The sequence below is a fragment of the Lampetra fluviatilis genome, chromosome 1, assembly GCF_964198595.1.
Source record: "Lampetra fluviatilis chromosome 1, kcLamFluv1.1, whole genome shotgun sequence".
NCBI lineage: Eukaryota > Metazoa > Chordata > Hyperoartia > Petromyzontiformes > Petromyzontidae > Lampetra > Lampetra fluviatilis.
The window spans coordinates 11,240,935-11,263,770 of record NC_136275.1 but is presented as its reverse complement, the minus strand read 5'-3'; the positions used below and the strand labels follow the sequence as shown (position 1 = coordinate 11,263,770).

At 41.9% G+C, this 22,836-nt stretch overlaps 1 protein-coding gene across 2 annotated transcripts; it reads left to right on the top strand.

Moving 5' to 3' along the window:
* Positions 1 to 2,844: 2,844 nt before the first annotated feature.
* On the top strand, positions 2,845 to 21,692 carry LOC144932287 (ubiquitin-conjugating enzyme E2 E3-like). Of its 2 annotated transcripts, none has more exons than XM_078856233.1 (6): positions 2,845 to 3,080; positions 6,553 to 6,726; positions 10,888 to 10,938; positions 17,341 to 17,473; positions 18,443 to 18,590; positions 18,729 to 21,692. In XM_078856233.1, exons 2-6 carry the CDS (start codon positions 6,557 to 6,559, stop codon positions 18,824 to 18,826), a joined length of 600 nt encoding a protein of 199 aa, XP_078712359.1. In that variant the 5' UTR covers positions 2,845 to 3,080; positions 6,553 to 6,556; the 3' UTR covers positions 18,827 to 21,692. The 2 variants fall into 2 exon arrangements, with proteins under 2 accessions (XP_078712359.1, XP_078712367.1); XM_078856241.1 differs by lacking the exon at positions 2,845 to 3,080 and adding an exon at positions 3,130 to 3,209.
* Positions 21,693 to 22,836: the final 1,144 nt, after the last annotated feature.

Below are 22,836 nucleotides of genomic sequence, written 5' to 3'. Positions count from 1 at the left end.
GAACAGGAAAGGTATCCCTCGATTTCTGAACATTCGGTTTACGAAATTTGACGTTAATGCAATTGACACATTTTTGACACTTTTCGATTAACGAAATCGAATTTCCATATGAACAAAATTCCACGTGGTATGTACCTTGAAATCAAGCAAAAATCACCGAGGAGGCTGGGTCATGCATCCGCGACACCATCACGGTATCCCTCCAGTGCAACAATAACGCCTCCACATCACCTTTCCAGTTATTCCAACATGCAGATCTTTTGGTGAGTTCCCTGAAAAAGTTAATTATTTTTGTTTAAAATAAATTATTATTCAATTGCTTTAATATTCATGGTCTTTATTAGTATGTTGTGCTATGAGAAGTGATTAAGATGCATATTTTTAAGTTAGGAGTAGAGTTAGAATGTCTGTCAGAAAACAGATCCCAATTTTTTAGGATTAAATGAATGGGAAAGACCATTCCAATTTACGAGATTTCGTTTTACTCGTGTTTTTGTAAAGAATGTATCCCTTTCATAAATCGAGGGATACCTGTATCACACATTTTTTGACTTCACATGGCTTTTCACATAAATTCACATGTATGTGCTATGAAGAAGCGTCACCCTTTTATATATTGCTCCTTTAAAGACAATATTGACGATTGTGCTGATCTTTTATTGCAATTTTAACACAACACTGAACTTAACAAAGCACGGTTTTAGTTGGGAGGGGTCTGAAAGCCCGATTTGTGTTGTTGTTGCTTAGCCTGACTTAACTTGCATTGTGTCCTACAGACCCCACCATACACTGATTGTTGATTCCAGTCACTCAGAGGATGGAAGATTGCACAATTCTGAGGACTTGCTGGTGATTAGGCTATGTCGGAGCGTCATCTAGTGGTCAAAAATATTATTTCTGAAAGATAAAAAATTACAGTTCTGTTTCGGATATTAATGATCCGTAAAGATACATTACAGTATTTGCTGCAGAGCATTTTCACGTTGAGTTTTTGTATACTCGAGTGAGTAAGTCATTAGCTCAATGATTTGTTTGCAGAATTAAGTGAAGATGTTTTCCCACATTAAGTTTGCCAAATGCAATCAATTACATTATCATGTTTGAAGTACAGTACTGTACTGCACATTGCCATGTTATGTCATCATTTGTAATTATGTTGTACTGCAGGAGAAAACAAATATGTATTTTAAATATCTTACGAGTATAATAGAGTTATCATTGGAGTGAACAATCACTGTCAGTGCATGTACCAAAAATAAGTTTTCTTTAACGGCTGACACCAAAGTACAGTATGGTAATTCTACATTACCAATCGTTATGCATGGAACTGTGTATTAAACAAATCAAATACAATCAAAATCCATTATGAGGAATTCAAATTCACGAGTTTATTCCATGAACAACAGTGTTGCTAGAGCATTCCTCATGCATGCGAGTGCCATCATAACACGCTCCAGGACATCGCAGTGTTTGATTACATTGTTTTTCTCGTGTGCTTAGCAGGTAATACTGGAACGTAACGTGGAATTGCAAAGCCAATGTGCAAATATACTTCCTCCGGGGAGTTATAAGGGTGTTATTAAAGACCGAAGTGTGTTGGGTAATGAAGTATGCATAGCATTACAAGTGTCATCTGGAAATATCGTTCTCATTTTGGTAGTCTTACTCCATCGCGTCTGGGAGTACGTGTACCTGGGAGGCGGAGTCATGAAATCAGCTTCATCCAGCAGTAGATCAAATATGGTTTATGATGAAACCATTTAGGCAGTGAAAAAACATGCCTGCCCCATTAGCACGGTGCTTTACACTCTACGCACACAATGCTATCTCAACCCACACCAGCTTGAGTTGAGTAGTGGTGTACATTTTAAACTGCCCCAATGCCATCCATCTTCATCCTCCCTCTAACCAGGCCTGCTCGTGTTGCAGCTACCTTGTGTCTCAACTATTTCAGATGTTCATTGGGTTACTCCTGAAGCCGTCTCCTGGCTCACCAACCTCTCTCTCTACATTGACATATAAACGTTGCTGATCAACTCCCCGCCACATGGAGGAAGTGTGTAAATCAGGCCGAAATTACCACACCGCACCACCACTATGGCGTGTAACTTGTGGCCAGATCTACTCACCCTAGCACATGCTCACATCTCGCGGATTGGCTGACACAGCAGTTGTATGTCTAATTAATAGGGGGCCTAGCAAGGTCAGCCGCCTTCCTTCAGGACAAAAAAACACCGTCTAATAGGTGAACACGTCCCTCCCTGCAGTGTTTTCGTCATTCCCCATTTCATACACGGGCTCTGCCCACTATTAAACTCGACATGTCCCCCTTGGCGCTGTTGTTTATATTGAGCACACTTGTCTCAAACTGAATATATTGAGTGCAAACCCGTTTGGTTGGTCGACTCGCCATTACACCGTGCAAAGTTAACATGAGTCATGAATTGCCCTATGTCAAATGAAGAGACTGAGCCCGCCATGGGAATGAGTAATTTCCCGCAGTGTCTCAGCACCGCTAACGACGGCGACAATCCACGGGCTTTTCGGCAGGGGAGACGTTATCTGAACGTGCTGTCTGTCCATGCGATGTCCATCTTGACCTTTCACCGCCACGAGTTCCAGCCGAGACGAGACGGGGCATGGCTTTGGGGGAGCGCTGGGCAGGCACTTTACCAATAAGGTGAATGAAAGTGATCATTCTAGTTGGGGAGTTGGCCAGCTTCGGGTGGTGACCACGCTGATCGAAGCGTCACCAACGAGGAGGGGGGGGCGGGGGCAAAGCGTCAGTGATGAGGAAGATGAAGAGGACAATGAGGGGGGAGGAGTGACCGTGGTAGGGGGAGGAGCAGCAGCAGCAGGAGGAGGAGGGTGCGGCTCGGGGACGGGGGGAGGCCACTGCACGGACGGGGTCCTCGGTTCATTACAGCGACACCCCCACTCACTGCCCCCACCCCTCCCGACTGCCCCCAGCGCCCCGCATTCAGCGTCTCCCTCCCGGGCCGAGCAGAGACCCCCCCCCACCCCCCGAGGCCACCACGACCGGGGCGACGGCAGGAGGCGCACGGCGGCCGGGCAGGCGGGTCGGTCCATCTCACCCCACCCCCCTCCTACTACTCCTCCTCCTGCTGCTTATCATCTCTCCCTCCTCTTTCTCACCATCATCCTTCAATCTCCTCGCCTGCTCGCGCTCCCTCCTCCCCGTCGTGGAGGTTTGGGGCCGTTGTTTGCTGCTGTTTTGTGTTGAGTGAGAGACGTGGGGGGGGGGAGGTGTGCGGGGCCTTGGCCGGCCGACGAGGAAGGCGACGGCGGCGGTGGTTCTGTGATGGACCCCCCCCCCGTCGTGTGTGTGTGCTGTGTGTCCCCGACACCCAAACCCAACCCCCCCCGGTGGTCACTGTGTTTGTCTCTTCTCGCTTTCGCGCGGTGTGCGACATGCGTCGTCGTTGCCAGTCGCGAGTGTGGAGGAGTAAAGGGCCCGGGGTTGGACGTGGGTGGCGTGGTTGGTGGTGGTGGTGGAGGTGGTGGGGGGAGAGGGAGAAGGGCAACAAGTTGCGAGCGACCGACCGACTTTCGTGGCCGCGATCCCGCAAGGGTCCAGGATGGTGGAAGGTGGTCGTGGGTGGGGGGGAGATGGTGAAGGTGGAGTAGAGGTGGTGGTGGTGAGCGCGGTGGAGGTCGAAGGAGAATGTGAATTGTTGTTGTTGAGAACCTCTTCCTGTTTAGAAGCTTCGTGATGGATACTGCGGGGGAGTTGGAGGCAGTCGCCCTCCAACAACAACGGAGGGAAGATGAGCAACGCTCACAACAACGAGCAGAGCGTCGGGCGGATAAAGCGAAGAGAGTTGGCTGAGAGGGGAGCACAATTCGTGCATCTGCCGGTCATCTCAGTCAGTGAACCCATGGAAGCTTGTGACCTGGGTCTCTCTCGTGACCTTCCAGCGGGCCTTTGACACTTCACGTGGCCTCGGTGCACCGAGCATGACACAAGCGGCGTGGCGAACGACGATTATGTTATGGTGGTTGAGGAGGTGATGGTTATGGTGGAGGTTGGGAGCAGGTGGTAAAGGAGGCAGCAAGGGTGGTGGAAGAGGAAGGGTGAGTGGGAAGGTGTAGCGAGTTTAAAGAGGTCTTAAGGTGGAGGAAGATAGTGGTTCCGGTGAAAGTGGTGGTGGTAAGGCTGAAGATGGACGAGTTGGTGAAAGAGGAGGGTGGAAGAGGTTTTTAGAGTTTGGGTAGAGGTGGTGAAAGAGGTAGGGTTGGGTTATGGTGGCGATTTGTTAACTACCTTGCCTGGTATTCAGGGTTCGATCTTGACCCTGACGTCTGTATATTTGGAGTTTGCATGTTTTCCCCGTGGTCGCATGGATTTTCCTCTGGGGTTTCCCTTCACATTTAGAAACATACGTTTAAAGAATTTTGCTGATATACATGTCCACGTGATAAGCCACTTCGTTGAGCTTCTGAAAATGAGCTATATAGCTCGGTGGGCCTTACCCGGTAAAATAAATAAGAAATAGTTTTGTTTCGTTGTTTAAATAGTTGTTGGGGTGAACGTGGTCGATGGAGATGATGGTTTCCAGGATGTGGTGGTGGTGATGCTGGTCGTTAATGTAGAGGAGGTGATGTTGGTGCTGTTATTGGTGAAGGCAGGGTGATAATTATGTTGGTAGTGAAGACGGAGCAACTCATGGTGCTAATGCTCGTGGTGGTGATGCTGCTGGAAGGCGTTTATGTAGAGGGGGTCGAACTGCTCTTCATAAATATACTTATTTAACTTATTTATCCAGGAAAACTACATTTACGCAGGACATTCCTGCATATTTTTATTTTAAGATGTTAGCCAATTCATGAGTGTATATCAACATGGAATGAAACCAACGCATCCTAAAAAAACTGTTGATAAATGTACTTATGAGGGAGCAACATTGTTCCCATACAGATGGAAACAGATGACAATTCGTCCACTTGCTGTACTTCCTTCTGGCGACCCAGGGTATAGCACCCCGACCCTGACGGGAAGGGAGTCTCACAACATTTGTGTGATCCATCAACCCTCACCTCCAAAGTGTTGTATTACAAGAATGGACCACCACTGCCTGGCTAACAGTGATGAAGGTGCCACTGGAAGTTAAGGTGAAGGAGGTGGTGGTGGCGGAGATATGAAAGGAGGTATTTATGGTAGTGGATGGCAGCAGTGAAAATGAAGGTAGGACTTGTGAAGGTGGTAGTGGTGATGCTGGTCCTTACAGTTCCTAATTGAGCCTGGTTATTTTGTGAAAAGGTCTAGTGATTTTTGGTTTAATAACTGGCCATTTTTTACTGTCAATCCATTTACACAAAATGTAAATACCACAATCTGAGTGATGCTTCAATCCTATTCAAGATAGGGTGAACACATTTACTTTAATTGATGATCCATTCACTCATTTTCGCATGTGCATTACTTGTTCACGAAGATCAGTCAGAACAAAATGCTGTAATAGAAAAGGCTTCTCTACCATCCACTGCATACTGTCAGATTTTGGAACAGACTAATGAATACCAAACACTACACTATGCCTAGCCTTTGTAGACTTTGATAGGCATTTGACTCTGGAAATTAATGCATTCATCCAAGCTCTGCCAAATGGAGATCTAAATAAATAAGCAAAAGAGATAATACTAATAATTTACAAGAATGACAAAGGTGACAACATACATATTAGTAGGGGAGTCAGGGCAAGTATACATGCTTTGCCAAAGTTATTCACGGTGACATTACAGGATGTTTTCCAAAAATTACACCAGAGTACGAAAAGCATAAACATAAATGGAGATTTTATTTATCATTTTATATTATAATTATCACTTAAAAGCGGTTGGACTAGATAAATGAGCACAACAAAAGGCAAAATGATGAAACAAAATCCATGTAGAAGATCAGGTTGGAGTGCTTCTGGATAGCTGCGCTTATTGAAAAACAACAAAGCACTCTTGTAAAAGAATAATACTTCACAAATGTATATTAACTTTTTTTAAATTGGCTTAGAAATATTAACATTGACATCGAAAATAAAAATAAAACATCTGAAGTGTGCAAAGTAACATGGGGAGGTGCATGTTTGGAATTATACTGAGAGAAAAATAGGAACACATGGATGAGAGGACATGCAAGTTAGAGACATCATTTTTACGGTGAATAAAAGTAAGGGCTTGGGCCAGACACATTGTTAAAAGGGGATCATGACCAGTTGTCAAGACTAATAACACAGTAAGTGGCAGCCAAAGGAGAGAATACGCCTGGAAGGACATCTCATGTTTAAAAAAATGTTGGTGGTGGTAGCAATGGTGCTTCTGACTGATATTTAATGGTTGTAGTATTCTGGGATTCCAGCCAAATGAACAACTGCAATGTTCCTTTTCTTACACCTTAAATGTTAAGTGCATATCCTTTATAACACCACTGACTCACATAAAGCATAAATGACGCAGCTTATTGCATTTGGTGTGCCGCTTAGAGGTGTGATGTTACATTAAATGCATTCACCTCACCTTTTTATTCTTGTGTTCCAGGAGAATGGCAAGTGAAGGTACTCTCCCTACCCAAAGCCCTCAGGGCAGTAGTGGTGATGCAAGGCTCTCAGGACATCAGCCACAACAGCAGCAACAGCAGCAGGAATCTGGTAAGAAGAAAGAAGCTAAAACTTCTGCAAAGACGGCCGCCAAGCTTTCCACCAGTGCTAAAAGGTGAGCTTAACCCAAAACAGCCGTTTCGTCCTTGACATCTTGTACATATACGATTCCATTGGCCATAAACTATCTGCAAGGTTATTACTAATAACAGTGTGTTGGAGTCACATGTGCGTGTCATGCACCATATTCAGGGATAACATTTTCCCTTTCTATGTGAAAAGTCAGTGTGCTGATTCTCCAAAAATATGTGCCTTATCGAGTGTCCTTCAGTTCATTTGCACTGCAGAATTTAATGTAATGCTGCGTAACTGGTCATATGTGACTAAATGGATTCCCTTGTGTTAAGCCATACCTGTGGACACCCGTGGAATTTGAGAGCTCTTTTCGGCCTCCCGATTGCCTATTGTAAACCTCAACCAGCAACCTTGGGTGATCAGCACACAACCACTAAACATGGAAGCACGAGCTGTCTCATGACATCCCTTGCTCACATCGACTTATAATTTCACTGAATGCTGTTTATTTTGAATTAAATGATTGCAGTTTTTTGGCACTGGCTCATAAGATTGCATAATGTAAAATTCTTCATATATATCACACCGTTTGTAATACACTCACTATGAAATTTGTAAATAGCTGAAATAATTGAATAAACATTTTCCATTAACATTTTTCACATTTGCAAAATACACTTGGTTGAATTTAGCACAGTGTGTGGATGATGGCACTAGTTTGAATGACCCAAATCTGCACCCTGATAGACTTGGAAAAATAAAACATATGACTATTGAATAAGGTTATACACATGGATGAACAAAGCAATATATGGGTATAGAGTCGGCATCATATTTTTAAACATAACAGTGCAAATAATGAAGGTTTTAGTAGATGGATTGCATGAACTCAAGTTCTGTATATCTGCCAATACCTTAATAACTTAAATTCCTGAAATCCTGATGAAATATGCTAGCATGTGTGAAATTGGCACATGGACTCAGAGTTTGTTCCTTCACTTGTAAGTATCCTTTTGTTAATGTTTGTGTTGGCACAGTAGTGCCCATTAGCACCATATGAAGAATAGAGAACTTGGTTTCAGAATATTAACAAAACAATTAAGGTACACAGGATATGAAATGGGGTTGACACCAGCACAAACACATTACAGATTACAGTGTAATGGAAACCTGTCTAAACCGCATGTTTCAATTAACTGTTTCAATAAACTCTACACCCCTGGAGTCTTCCTAAACTCTGATACCCCTGTAAGAGAAGAAGAAAAAAAGTGGATGGGGGGAGTGCCTAAATGCCCTAATGAATGCTGTTAAGAATCAATGCCCACTGGAGGAGAAGTCGTGAAGGGGTTCCAGAGTACTGTATATTTCTTCAGTGGTGAAGAATAATTGTAGATTAAGAGCATATTTAACATTCACGTGTAGATGAGACAAGTGGCTTAAAATCCCTTTCAAAGATGGTTTTGTGTGTTATCTTTGTTTGCATTCTGGCATATGTATTTGTATAAACACATGTACAATATGTATTATGTGAGTATTTTATACATGTAGTGCAGGGATACATTGTGCATTAATAAGTATATATATATCCATTTCTACATATAATATATGTGAGTATGTGTATTACAGTGGTTAGCGCATTGCGCTACGAACCCGTTGGCTCGAGTTCGATTTCCGCTCATGGCCAACACCAGTAATGATTATCTGAACTGGTCTTGGGCCTCCATTAGGTCGACTCAACCTCAAATAAGTACCGAGTGCGATGTGCAAAACATCGCCACTGGGGAGACAAAGGCAGTTGGGCATGGTGCTGGCCACCCACCCCCTCGTGTATCATGCCTGCCGTCATCGGTGGTTGCTAACAGTACTTGCCCTAACAGTATTTGTCTTTGTCTCAGAGTAGTGCAGTAGTTAGCTCAGTGTGCTACAAATCCAGCAACCCGAGTTCCATGCCTGTTCACAGCCAACACCAGTGACTATTATCTGAACCAGGTCGACTCAGCCTCAAATGAGTACCTGGTGTGGTGTGTAAACATCGCCACTAGGGAGACAAAGGTGGTAAGCGTGGTGTTGGCCATGCACCCCCTGCATGTTTCTTGCCAGTCTTCATAGGTGCTCTCTATATCTCTAAAAGTCTGTTAAGTCTGTAAGGGGAATCTTTGTTTCGTCTCAGAGTATGAGTGTGTCCCAGGGCACTCTTGCAAATGAGACCCATGTTCTCACCTGGTTAAAAAAATTAAATGTACTTCATATGTGCTCATGCAAATTTGGAAGTTTATTATTTAAGGTTGTGAATGAATATCAAGTTGTATTGGAAACACGGACACCAAAATATACATTCTTGTGGAACACTTTACATTATTATTTTACACACATTAATATGAAATGTGCTTTCTGATGAACATGAATTAAATAAAATACCAACAAAAGCTGACATAATAACCTATTTAAACAGCTCAGATGCATAAAGAACGTAATTAGCTGCTTGGATATGTCTGAAACACTACAATAACGTCACAAATGTATTATGGCTATATGTGATAGTAGAGACGTGTTATTGTGTTATATAATTAGCACTGATTAATTATAAAAGACAGCAGCAGCTATCAATGTGCCATTAAACTAAAAACTGGCAACACAGCAATATTAATATTTGACGTATCCAAATTCTTGTCATCAGTTTATTTTCTAAAAAGTATTAAACATACTGTAATGATGTCCCAAAATATATTAAACTTTGTTATGTAGTAGTAAAATTGTTAATCTAAAGAATGTAAATGATAATAGATATGCATTTAACCCACACACAGCATGTATACACGACAAAATATATTTCTTAAATCCTGCACTTTCGATTATCACGGTTGAATATTTTTAAAATCTTTGATTGCACACTCTTCCTAAACACTTTCCTATTGAGTGACCTTGGGTTATTGGGTGGGATTGTTTTTAGCCTAGCACGTGGTGGGGTAGATGTTTAGGGAAATATTTGGCCGTACGAAAGTCTGTATTTACAAGAGAATACAGCACTGCATTTGTTAATGTATGGAAATTATTTCTTTATTATTAATTGAAAACTTTTTATTTAGGACTGCTTTTTTGTGTATCCTGTTGTCCCCTCCCCTGCATCTCCGATTAGCACAGTTGGCTAAGTAAAGTGCAAAAGAAGTTCTAACATACATAGATAATGCTGATTTCTGTCTCACTCATGTAGAACTTCCATAGGTACAGGATTTTTCTCCAATTCCTCCGGTTATTCCCTCCACATATAAAAACATGCAATTTAGACAATTTGGCTGCTATACATTTCAACATAAATGCTGGTTTCTGTCTCACTCAATACGAACTTCAATAGGAACAGGATTTTTTTCGGGTCCTACCATTTCCCCCTCCACATATATAAAAACATGCATTTTAAAGTATTTGGCTGCAATACATTTCAACATAAGTGACTTCATTTAGCTATCATTTTTGGCCAAGTCGCTTTTGAAAAATAACTGTATCAGTGGGCCTTACCTGGTAAAATAAAAATAGTTTGTAGCAATTGAAGTTGTTGGAATTTCTTTATCTCACTTTTAAATTAAGCTTAGATAACTGTCATCTCATGGATACAGCGACCCTGCGCACTTGCCACCCACGCCTCCCCTATCAATACAAATAATCGCTGGATGCCTAACTGCTGCCCCCTCATCCTTCCAGAATGATCAGTACATGCTTTTAAAACCAATTGCTTGCATGTGATTATAGGTAGGTATAAAATTGTGATGTTAGGTGTTAATCAGCATACAAAACTTAGTATTTTGAGATGTACCACAAAGTGAAGAAATATATTTGTAACCCCAAAGTATGCTTGAGTGTATGTTTTAAAGAACATTTTAATTAAATATTGTCCTGAAATTGAGTACTTGGACTGAGGTGCACTAATTTTGGTTTTGATTAAATGTGTCACATTTGGCCTCTTCAGAGATTGACATTTGTCTTATGCATTGTTTTTACAATGTGCTTTTTTAGAACGTTCCCAAGCAGGATACGTTTTTAGAAATGACGTGTACATTTTTTATACATCCTGTGGATTTTAAAAAGAATTGTAAATTCAATAATTGAAGCTTCTTTCAACCAAATAGTGAATTGGTAACCCAATAATCATGTATGGGTATGTACATTGTGAGTGTACTTTATAATGACACGTTTATTTTCTTCTTAGAATTCAGAAGGAGCTTGCAGAGATCACCCTGGATCCACCACCTAACTGCAGGTAACCTAGCACCCCTCACTCTATGTGATGAAGTACTTATTAATGTATGCATTGCAAGGCTGTTGTGTCCCAAGCCATGGCATTCCACAGACCTGTTAAATGGTCAGTATTCACTTTGGTGGGATATGTTAACAATTTATCCGTTTATTTTTTGGCCTTGATGCATAAATTGTTTCAGTTAGGCTGCGTGCTAAAAGCATTGAGTATTAAATATGGTTTACATTTTCATTTAAAATATTTATTGCATACAGCATAATGATCCCTAAATTAATTTCCACAGAATAAAAAAATTATACTTATGTGTGCCAGTAAATGTCAACGAATATGAGGAGGAGCTTCATGTGTAAAATTTCTAGTTGATGGGATGAAAGCCTAACTATAACAATAGTATGTGTGTAGCCAATGCTCTTGCTGTTATTATCATTACCACCAAAAAAAATGGTTAATCCACTGCTTGATGAAGGCCTGAGCAATCCACCACACAATCCTGTGATGTACTAATCCACCTTACCACCTGCACACGCTCTGATTTCATTGTTTCATCTCTTTGGTGGACATCCTCATGGATGCATTCCATTTCTTGGCTGCTACGCCATAATTATTTTTGATCATTAGCCATAATCCCTTAGAGCGATGTGTTCCAATAATTTTAAATAATTCTCTTCGTTCAATCATCAGTTTTGCATAAGTTGCTTTTCATGTCTCCTCAATGTCTTATTTCAATCAGTTTGCTCTCTGTTTACTTTCTAACCTTACCTCCTTTCAAACCACTAATTATGAATGTTGTGAATTAATTAAATAAAATTGTGACACGATACATTTTTGATCTTTAAGTTTTTGAATCTGTTGCTTAGAGGCAATGGCGGAGCCAGGATTTTCAGGTAGGGGGGGCAACTCCTCCAGCAAAGAAAAATGATAGGAGTTCTTAGGAAGTAAGGACTTGTCCCTTGCTTTTTATTCGACGCGTGTGCGGCGATGGCGCAGCCATCGATCGAGGGTCTAATTCGAACCGCGTGTGATCGGCATCGCGCTCGCTGAAGGTATGCCTTCAGGGAAGTCGTGTACTGTATACGCAACTGCGCACAATTCTGTGAGTCACTTATAACTGCTTTGCTGTTACTTATTGCCAATTATGGACTCGGACTAGTGTCCTATCATCTCATAGAGTCCCTGGCACGTAATAATATGCTACACAGTGGCAGTGGGGGTCGCAAAATGCCGATTTATTACTAGTAAACCCCAATGATCCGATCGAAGTGCTTAGAGGTATCCTAAAATAATATATTTAATGGGAACACATTCCTGTCTGTCATATCAATAATATTTTGCCTTAATTGAATATGTTAAAAGTGCAATGTGAAATCCAGGACCAATCAAGTGAATATTAGCACATTATTGGAATGGTTTTATATGTAGAGTGTATATAATTGGGATCATTTATGCACATTTGTGAGATCTCTCTCACACTTCATATGGCTATAACAATAGTAGACTTATTTTAAGTTTCTCAGATGATTGTTCAGAAATGTTTGCCACCGAATGATGGTCAATTGTAGACATAATCAATGAACTTACCAAAAAATACGTGTCTAATGTTGGCTTCGGTGGTGAACACACACCTTTTGCATTTTAGTTTTTAACCATCTATTATTGATGAATGACATTCACTGTAGCCCTCAAGTCATTCAAAGAAAAAATAGATGAAGGTCAGTCAATTGGATTCACCGAAATAGATGCAGTGGCCACCGCACTGCATTTGTCTTGAGCCATGTGTGTGTGTAATTACCACAAATTTTTCTCCAAAATACTCACCTGTTATTTATTTGTACCATGTACTCCTTTTCTATTTTGCTGCGATATGTTTATTCAAAAAGCCGAATAACAGCTTTCTGCAGAGAGGGTTGAAACTAGAGGGTTGTAACTAGAATAAAATATTTTTTTACGCATTGAATGAAAAAATTGTGTTTATCGGTTTGCCGTATTAATGTCGAGCAACAAACATAATATGTTTACCTTTTAACAAAGACATTAAGGGAGCTGCTATGGGGTAATGGTTATCACACTGGACTTGCATCCAGAGGTTGCGGGTTACATTCCATGTCCTGGCATGGCAGTTGAAACTACGATGAAAGTTTATTAAATCCCCCCCCCCACCCCTGTCCACCCAGTAGTATAAACGGGTATGCCACACATAGTCGATCTGTATGTCACATATGGTGGGGTAAAACGTGGGTACTCCCACCTCATTTCAGAATCAGAATCTTAATTCAGACTGGATGCCTGCTCAGCTTGAAAGAATGATTAAATATCCTCTCTTTTGGAGGCTTGTTCGCCAGCAGTGGCGTGAGCAAGCAATGGCAGCGTGGCATCTTTTTTAACTGAGAAATGAGGATAAATGTATTTAGGCCACCATTCGGTTTACGCATGCCCGTCAGTGAATGCATGTTTATCATTACACAGTAAACCGTTATCGGTCCCTGACTTTTGAAAACGGTAGTCGATTCTGAACATGAGTTACTGGTTATCGTTTAACAACCTTAATTGTAAGCAGATGACACTGAATTAATCTCGAGACCCAGTGGTGAGCAACAACGCGCCGACCTTGGCAACTGGGCGCAAATGGAGGCCAGGAAAAGTAGTCCAGGAGGCAACAGCAGCCCTCAGACATGCTGACATTGTGGGTCATGTTCAGCAAGGGAGAGGAGGCCTTGGGCTAACTAGCCGTGCTGCTTGGAGTAAGGCCACTGCACCAGAGCGGCGGAAGATGGTAGTGCAGGAAGTACGCCATCAGGAGGAGGCTGCAAGGTGGGCCAAGGCAGTCTCTCTTGCCAAACAGGGACAGTGGACTCGATGGGACAGTGTGGAGAAGAGGAAGATCAGCTGGAAGGATCTGTGGGCCATGGAAGCGAGGCGGTTGAGCTTTTCCATCAGAGCAACATATGACGTCCTTCCAACACCAGTTAATCTTCACCAATGGTATGGTGAAGATCCGGACTGTGCCCTCTGTTCCATGCCAGCCAACCTCAGGCACATTCTCACAGGGTGTAAAACAAGCCTCACCCAAGGACGCTACACTTGGCGTCACAACCAAGTCCTTAAAAACCTTGCGTCCGCCCTGGAGGACAAGCGAGCTGCCACCAACTCCCTACCACTCCCAGCAGCATCACACCACTTACGGACGACCTTTGTCCGCGAAGGGGCTAAACCACCGAAGAGCGGCTCTACACCATTAGAGCGAGACCAGCTGCGCTTGGCCCGCGACTGGAAAATGCTAGCTAACATTGGCCGGCAACTTGTGTTTCCTCCGGAGATTGCAACCACCACCCTAAGACCTGACATGGTGCTCTGGTTCCGTTCGCTCAAGAAGGTCTTCATCATTGAGCTCACAGTACCATGGGAGGACTCAGTAGATGAGGCTTATGAGCGAAAACATCTGCGCTATGCCGATCTAGCTGCCGAAGCACGGCATCATGGCTGGAACACAGAAGTCCGACCAGTGGAGGTGGGCTGCAGAGGTTTTGTGGCAACATCTACAACCAGACTGCTTAGAGACCTGGGAATTAAGGGCCAGAGCCATCGTTCGGCAATCAGCTGTATCGGAGGCGGCAGAAGGCAGCAGTCAGTGGCTCTGGATGAAGATGAAAGACCCCAGCTGGGCCCCGAAGTGAGAGGGCCAGGAGGTATGCGGTCAACAATACTTGACTCAGGGAGGAGGACGCCCCTGCCATGCATAGTCCCATGGGATGTTGGCTATCATTGGGAATGGGACGCAAGCGTAGGATTGATCACCCTGTCGCTGGCCGCCTTTGGGGAGGGTGTTATAGTGTGAAAGGCCGAAACACCCTAGGAACCAAAGGTACACTACTGACGATGCGCTCCCCAAATTTCACCAGGCTCACTGTTCATGAACTCTTGGAAGTGCTTGCACAAAGGATAGTAACATCTCATCCTGTGTTCTTGGAATCTATATATTATAGGAAAGATGACATTACGATTATGGATATTTCCTCAACCCATTCACTCTGTAGGTTCTTAATTTTAGGTATCTGCATCCTCACTTCACAGAAACACAGGCTTGGCTAATGGTTAAGTATTTTAAAACATTGCAACATCTATGAACACTACGTGAAATCTGTTTTAATTTTGTGACCTCAATGAAGCCCTTTTTGCCAAGCTTTGGATTAACATGTGGATGTAATTTTGAGTAAACCGTTTAAAATTTTGTGTAATTGGTTTTTGGTCAGAGTGGCCTTTAAAAAGCTAGAGTAGTGGCGTGTGAGTTATCTGCAGAATAAATAGCACATCATAAGGCCAGTGCTTGAAACCCTCCGCTCAGCAACATGATGCTGGTAACATGTGTAACCACATGTAGTCTAGGTTCGGACTGTCTCCCATGTGTAGTAGGTTCGAATTAGGTGCACACACACGCAGCTTGGAGGCAACACTATTTATTAAACGGTAAGTAATATAACACTGTACATAAGGTGGTGACCACCTTCCTCAACTCACTAACACTCTGGAACACGACACAGACTGGACCAGGCAGGCAACGGCCTGCCTGGCCCAGGACGACGTCTCAGGACTTGACGACCGATGATGTCTTCACTTTGGAGTACAGTACAACAGCCTCGCTCTGCGTTCACACCACGCTTATATCTGGTTTGGCGTGGCTGGCTCCGCCCCGGCGTGGCTGGCTCTCTTCAGGCCACGCCTCCCTTCCCAGGACACGCCTCACTTCCCCCACCTCTGGGAAGGTCCGGATCCCTCCACCACGTGACCCCCCAGGCACCCCCTTGGGGCCCCCAGCCTTCGTACAGGCCGACACAGTAGTGACCATTCTATGTCACTACACATGTAAGAAGCAATAAAAACTATTCAAGTAAATGATGGCTGAACATTCATCCATCGAAGTGACAGTTGAATACATAGAAAATATATAAATTATATTGATCAATAAGGCTTTCTGCTGTGTGTTTTATTCTCCAAGCAATCTGTTTAATTGAACACCATCCATGCCAACATGATGTACTTGTAATGCAATGTACTTTGCTCTCTTTTATTAGTTGGGTAACCTAATGCAGTACGTGTGGTCTACATTTTAATCATTGTGGCTTGTTTTTGGAGTGTATATTTCAATGATATTTAATTTGTCTCCGTGGAACCCACTACATATGTAAATTAGAGATATCATGTTGACTGTTCACCAAAAATGTACCTGGACAGGACACATAACTGGGATGGGCGAATAGCATATGGACAATACTGGTTATAGAAGGGTAATCAAAGGAGGGCACACGACAGAGAATATAATCAACACGGAAATGGACTGATCAGATCAGCTCATGCACAGGAGAGATATGGGCTGTGGCTAAACCAAGTGAATGTGTAACTAAAATCCATCATTAACTTAATTGTGAATAGCAACAGCCTGCATGAAAGGCATTCATCCTTTTATATTTTATAGCTTAGTGATAAGGCATATTAATGTTTAGTATATTCAGACCCTCATTCATGATAATGAGTGAGGCTGGGGAATACACCCTCAGTGTGTTGGGATAATTTCCACTGACAAATTAATATTGAGGTTTATTATGATAAAAGTGTTTACTTTACTGTTGCTGATAAAATTATAGCACTCATTCTACAAGAGGATGGGTAATCACCCCTATTTTTAAAACACTATGTTTAGGGATATGATGTGCTTTTTTCTGTGTATTTGAAATGTCAAATTGATGTTTTCATTAATATACTGTACCTCACTTGTTATCATCATTGACTTATCTATGGAGTTTTGTGTGTAAATGGTCTTTGTGGGTTTACCCTGGGCTCTTCCGGTTTCCTCCCACACGCACAAGGCTGTTGAAAAAAAATGTGCAGACATACCAAGCAGGACCCTCGTGAAAATGTGTTGAGGCTTAGTGAGGCTTCCCCTGGGTAAACTCGTCACTGCCTTGACGTGACAAAGAAGCTCGTGAACCCTGTCGACCTGAGTAGCTGAATAGGATAGGGGCACCATAGCAGTCGGGTACTCGATAGGTGAAACAAAATGTGTTCCCTTCATCAATCCTCTCTGACCAGCATGGTGAAGCATAGTCAAACAACCCTCCTATAACCGACGCATCTCAATCATGATGATTACCTATTAAGCTCTTTACCGCATAATTTGATTAATTTGTATATGATATGAATGAGTACTCATTCTGTCTTTCTTTGAAGTGTGTTTTAATTATGATATAGTTTTTTTTCTTTCCACGAATAGAACAATTACACTTTTTCTCGCACTGAATAAAAATTCATCCATACAAATTATTGACAGTAAGTGCTGCGTAAAGTGGTTACCATGATGTGATAATTAACAGCATCAGCAGGTTGGTGAATTATCCACACTGCACTTTCTCTCAGTGCTGCACCCAAAGGGGACAACCTGTACGAGTGGCGATCCACAATCCTTGGGCCCCCGGGCTCCGTCTATGAAGGGGGAGTGTTTTTTTTGGACATCACATTTTCTTCTGACTACCCGTTTAAACCACCGAAGGTAACCTGCACAGTGTGCAGCACAACAATGTAATCTGCTCCCTGATCATATAATTTTCTCTGAAAAATGTATCGCAGTTTTAAGAAGAGGTTGACAACACACCGTATGCAAACCTTGTACAATGCTTAGTATATCTTAAGTATACGATATCATTATACAGGAGTTGTACTGTACCGTCTGTTAGTTTAGCACACAATCCAGTGCATACATTGCTATTAGTTTTCTTGGAAACTATTTTGTAATTCTGTGTTCATTTGTGCTACTAGGAATTCCATTGGAACTTTGAGGCATGTATACTTGTGTAAAGTACAATATCAAGTAAATAAATAATGATAGTGATCAAAATAATGCTATTAACACTGCTGAATCCTTTAACATGTATTGTTGCCATCAGATCTAAAGTATTGTCCTGCAGGCCATATATGTTTTCACCATTTTCCATGCTTGGATAAAATTTCTGAAAATTTTTTATGGAAATATTCTCCATTCTGTAGTTACAGTATTATCATTCTGCACAGAAATGTTTCGTGAACATACACTCAGTATTTAAAAAATATTGTATTTTTAATTTCCATTACAGTCATTGCGATCTGTCATTTCATACTCCCAGTGACCAACAGGGCATGGGTAGGCCTTAATCCAACAATGGGTGGCAAAGGACTGCGCGTAATTTTTTTTTTCAACAATAAATAATTCACGCATTCCTTAGATATGAATTATTTGTAAATTGTTACTTAAAAAGTCAAGTCACAGTCTCTTACTGGTCAAATGAGAAAAAGGTGCTGCTTATCTCCTTTGGTGGCCCAGAGTCGACAGTGAAACTTCTAAATTTCTACAGTGGGAGCCATTCTATCAAGAGAATTACATCTGAGGACTTCCTAAAAAGCAGTCCTATTACTCTCTTTATGTTAAGTACTTATTAACATGTTCAGGTAAAACACAATGTATTTCATGTTATGGTGAACCAAGGTTATTTTCAAGACTCGGATCTACCACTGCAACATCAACAGCCAGGGCCTCATCTGCCTTGACATCCTGAAAGATAACTGGAGCCCAGCCCTGACTGTCTCCAAGGTTTTGCTGTCCATTTGCTCCCTGCTGACCGACGCAAACCCTGGTGATTTGAGACAATTCACAGCCTCCACATTAGAAACGCTTTTCGTAATATTGACACTAATTCACACATTAACTGCAAATATTAATCTTCAGAGCTCACGAGAAATGTTTTAAAGTGTGTGTTTTTTTTTCATTTCAGCTGATCCACTGGTTGGAAGCATCGCCACCCAGTACCTAACCAATCGCGTGGAACACGACCGAATAGCACGTCAGTGGACCAAGCGCTATGCCACGTAATTGCCTGGGCAGGAAATGGACAGCAGCTGATTGGCTGTGTCTGCATGTTCATCTTATAAGTTTAAATCACAGGAAAGGGTACTCACAATGCTGAAATATTCTGTAATTGTTGTTTGACCAACTTTTGTGGTTTACAGTGGAAGCTTCAATTTGTTCTCTATTACTAATTGTTGCATAGATTTACTTGTTCATATGTTTCTCATTTTTGTGCTATTTGCTTTGTTTCTGAGTTTGAGAGATTGAGTGAAGGTTTTGTCGTTTTTCCTCAACATTTACTATCTCTATTAAAAACTAAATTCATATCACATTTCATACATCATGTTCATGGTAATTGGGCAATCAAAAGTAACAAAATAAAATGGATCGACACTTTGCATGATACATATTGTGCTGGCATCACATGCCTGTCATCGTAGTGCTTTGCATATCTAATTGGTTTATAGCAGATCTCACGTTAAGATCATTCTAATTTCACATGTTACATTTATATTAAATTCGAGGCATTCTTTTTTACTTCTTAATTGGCTCCAAATTATACTTTTGTAAGTGATTGCAAATGTGTTTTTCTTTCTAGATATCGTTTTACTGTCCTGGGGAGTGCCTTCAGTGGTATAAGAGGTAGGGTTGATACATTAAGGAAACAACAGCATTGTCTGTAATCGGTGCTTCAGACGATGCCTTGGATCAACCCTTTTCAGGTCATACCAATCGTTAATTTTCAGTGGTTAAAAATGTATACCTAATCATTGCTGCCACGGTCCCTCAGTTTTCATTGTTAACATGGAATTGTTGTTTACCTCTTAAAATGTAACCAACTTTGAAGTGCTGAAAGGACTTTAAGAAAAAAATAGTGTTGAATGGTGGTAAACATTGCCTGGACAGACTGTTAGCACCTTGATATCATCACACATAAGATGTGAGGCTCTGAAAGATATTGTATCAACGCTATTCACTACGGGTGTTCATATCCCAGGGACTTTATAGGACTTCCTCCTCACCTGCTGTCTTAAACACTCAGTGTACACGAACTTAAACATTTAATCTACAAAATGTATTGGTGTAAAAAAACAATCTACTTGAAACATCTAACATTAGCTCCACAATTTGCCCTGCTTAAATTTCAACATTTGGTTTCTACCAATCTCACCGCTCAATTGTAACAAATTTCCTCCTGACCTTTGCAGAAACATGCACTGCACTGCAAATGGAGATGTTGCACCCATTGTGTGTATCATTTCAAATGTAACGAAATAACTAGCTCTCGTTTATGCAATGGTGAATGAAATGCATTTGTATCCCTAGAACTTGGCTTTGGTTGAATAATTGTTTCGTTTGTTTGTCAAGTTTATAGATGGTATTAGTCCAGCTGGGCTCGAATTGGTTGACTAAGTGTGTTACTTATTTAATCTGATTTTTTAAAAGTAGGGAGCCTAACAATCCAGTTTTTTTAATGTTTCTACTTATTAACATGTGTATTTAAATGGTCATAAGTAGAATTTAACAATGGCTAGACAGCCTAATGGTTAGCATGCACACTTATTGTTCTAGTGTGTATGGGTTCCACTCCAATCCCTGCAGCCAACAAATAATGTGGCCAGGATTTAACATAGCTTACTATAAAAAGTGTACATTTAATAACTGGTGTATTTCCCGACAATAGATGATTCTGTGTGGCCTCATAGCCCAGTTAAATTCAAGTCCAAGACAAGCCAATGTTGGTGACCCTGAGTAATTTGTGGCAATTCCACGTTCCTATGGCGAGGCATACATCTTCATAGGGCAACCACTTCATATTCCATGATGTGGTACCTCACTAAAATTGTAGATATTTAATACCATGCAAATATTAACGGTCTCTTGATTCTTTTGTGTTATCCCAGATTTACCTTGCAAGAGAGATGTTTCAACTTACTTGGTTTAAGTCCATTGAATTGGCATTTGCATGAAAATAACACGAGCCAAGTCCTCATTAGGTAGTCTGGCTCAAGAAATAAGAGCTTGATTTTTTTTGAAGTTAGAAAGATAATTGGTCTCGACAATAATTGTAGAGGTAATGTTTCATTGCATGTATTTTGTTCGTGAAAATGTACGTAAAAACAATTTTGGAAAAAAATAGTTCATAACCATTGTTTGGGGATTTAAACAAAAAATATACTTTTTTCGTATTTGTGTTGAAGAGCCTCCAAAAACACAATTTATAAAAACAAATATAAGCTGGCAAAGTTGCTAAATGTGTTTACAATGTTGCCTATGAAAAACAGCACAATAGTGTGGAGTCAACGCACTTGTTTGATTGATAACGGTCAATAGTGTCTGTTTTCAACTGAATCAAAGAACCAGGTATAAAGATTTTTCATTAAAATGAAGTTTTTGCAATGCACATCACATTTGCTTTAAAATGGCATATATAGTAATGGTAATGCTATAACAAGTATATAACGGTCCTTTACTATGAATGCTTCAGTGGATATTTGTTTTAAAAAAAAAACTGTAGAGAAATAAATAATTTGTGAAGCGCACAACTCATGGGAAGTGATGTGCGAGTTTCTATGGGTCAACGTCATTCATGTGCTTTCTGTTGTGCAAAGTAAAAGTATGCTGTAAACAGTAACTCTGTTATTTAGTCTTGTTACTGGATGCATTATGCTGATGGCAGCTTCACATAAAGTGTAATCTAGCTTGGGGTTCCCCAGTTGAATAATTGTGGTTGCGTGATTAGCTCTACACTGTCGCTACACTGATACTTTGGTGGTATGAAGCCTCTTGCCGTATATATCACTTTTAGCACATTACACTTCTGTTTTCTTTAATATGTATTACTATATTGTAAAGGTTGAAGCTGACAATAAAGTCTCGCCTAATTCAAGTACGTGGCTTGAGATTTTTTCATCTTAACAGTTTTCATCATCGAGAATGTTCTATCCATTATCCACTTCTGAATGAAGGCCCCTCCACGTCGTATCCCATGTTTCCATGATGCCATTTCATGTTGCGCCCACGCACAAGCTAATCTCATCTCCACTGTGGTCAAACTTTTTGGCACAATCGCGTCTGACTGCCACTGCAATCAGTCCAAATAAACTTTTTAATAGTAACTATGTGGTGCCATGGCCTCGAAGCTACTCTGCAGGTGCCGCGATCCCCCCATCCCTGACCAACACACTGAATACACACATCGGACACGCGTAGTGTCCTGACGTTGGGTCGCCAGGTAGTCTGGTTTTATTCCAAGGATTCCTTTGGGGAATGTCCAATGATTTCCCGATGCCGATTGGCTCGACCCAGCCGGACAATTTACACCGCAATGCCCCTCAATTGACTTAATAGTGTACGGGTGCAAACATTACCAGGTCAGCTGCGATGAGTCATACATTCCTGAATACAGCATCGGGGGTGGGGGGGGCAGAGTGAAAAGCGTGCGAACAGAAAACAATAGGTCAGGGGAGCTCTGCACGCAGCAAAGCAAGCCTGGCATGTCAGGTTGGTGCACGATTGGCCACGTGGTATCACGTGACCCAGGTCCTTTGAAATTGGATATCAAAAGGTGAGACTGGGGAACGAAGGGGGATCTCGTCTCTTACATCTGGGCCGTGAAGATCTTGGTCAGTCCTCTTTTCACCACATCATCCGTGTGATGCCAGTGACTGCAACGACGAGGTACGAGCAATAGAGCATGGTTCCTTAGGGATGACGCGAACCAAGGGGGCCCAGTTACTCAGTCGGCGGGTGCCAGGCAATGGCAGATCATTGACGATCTCGCCGCCGAGAAGGTCCAGCGGTACTTGACCAGCATGGTGTGGCGGCAGCCAAATCTGAACTGCCCTCGTCCCCCATTTAATACCCTTGTCGAGCGTGTGTTAGAGATTCGCTCATGAGTGCGCACAGTTCCGAGGGTTAGGACGGGAGTGGACCATCGCAAGCATCCTTCCAGAGAAGGGAGAAGAGGAGGAGCTCGCCAGGGCCATAAGAAGGGGGACAATGGAACCCCCGTGACCCAGCGAGGCCACCTC

Bases quoted from the DNA above. Each gene is read 5' to 3' on its own strand.
- LOC144932287 (XM_078856233.1), top strand. From the start codon at position 6,557: ATGGCAAGTGAAGGTACTCTCCCTACCCAAAGCCCTCAGGGCAGTAGT. The intron at 6,727-10,887 runs GTGAGCTTAACC...TTTTCTTCTTAG, and splicing joins CTTTCCACCAGTGCTAAAAG to AATTCAGAAGGAGCTTGCAG. The intron at 10,939-17,340 runs GTAACCTAGCAC...ACTTTCTCTCAG, and splicing joins GATCCACCACCTAACTGCAG to TGCTGCACCCAAAGGGGACA.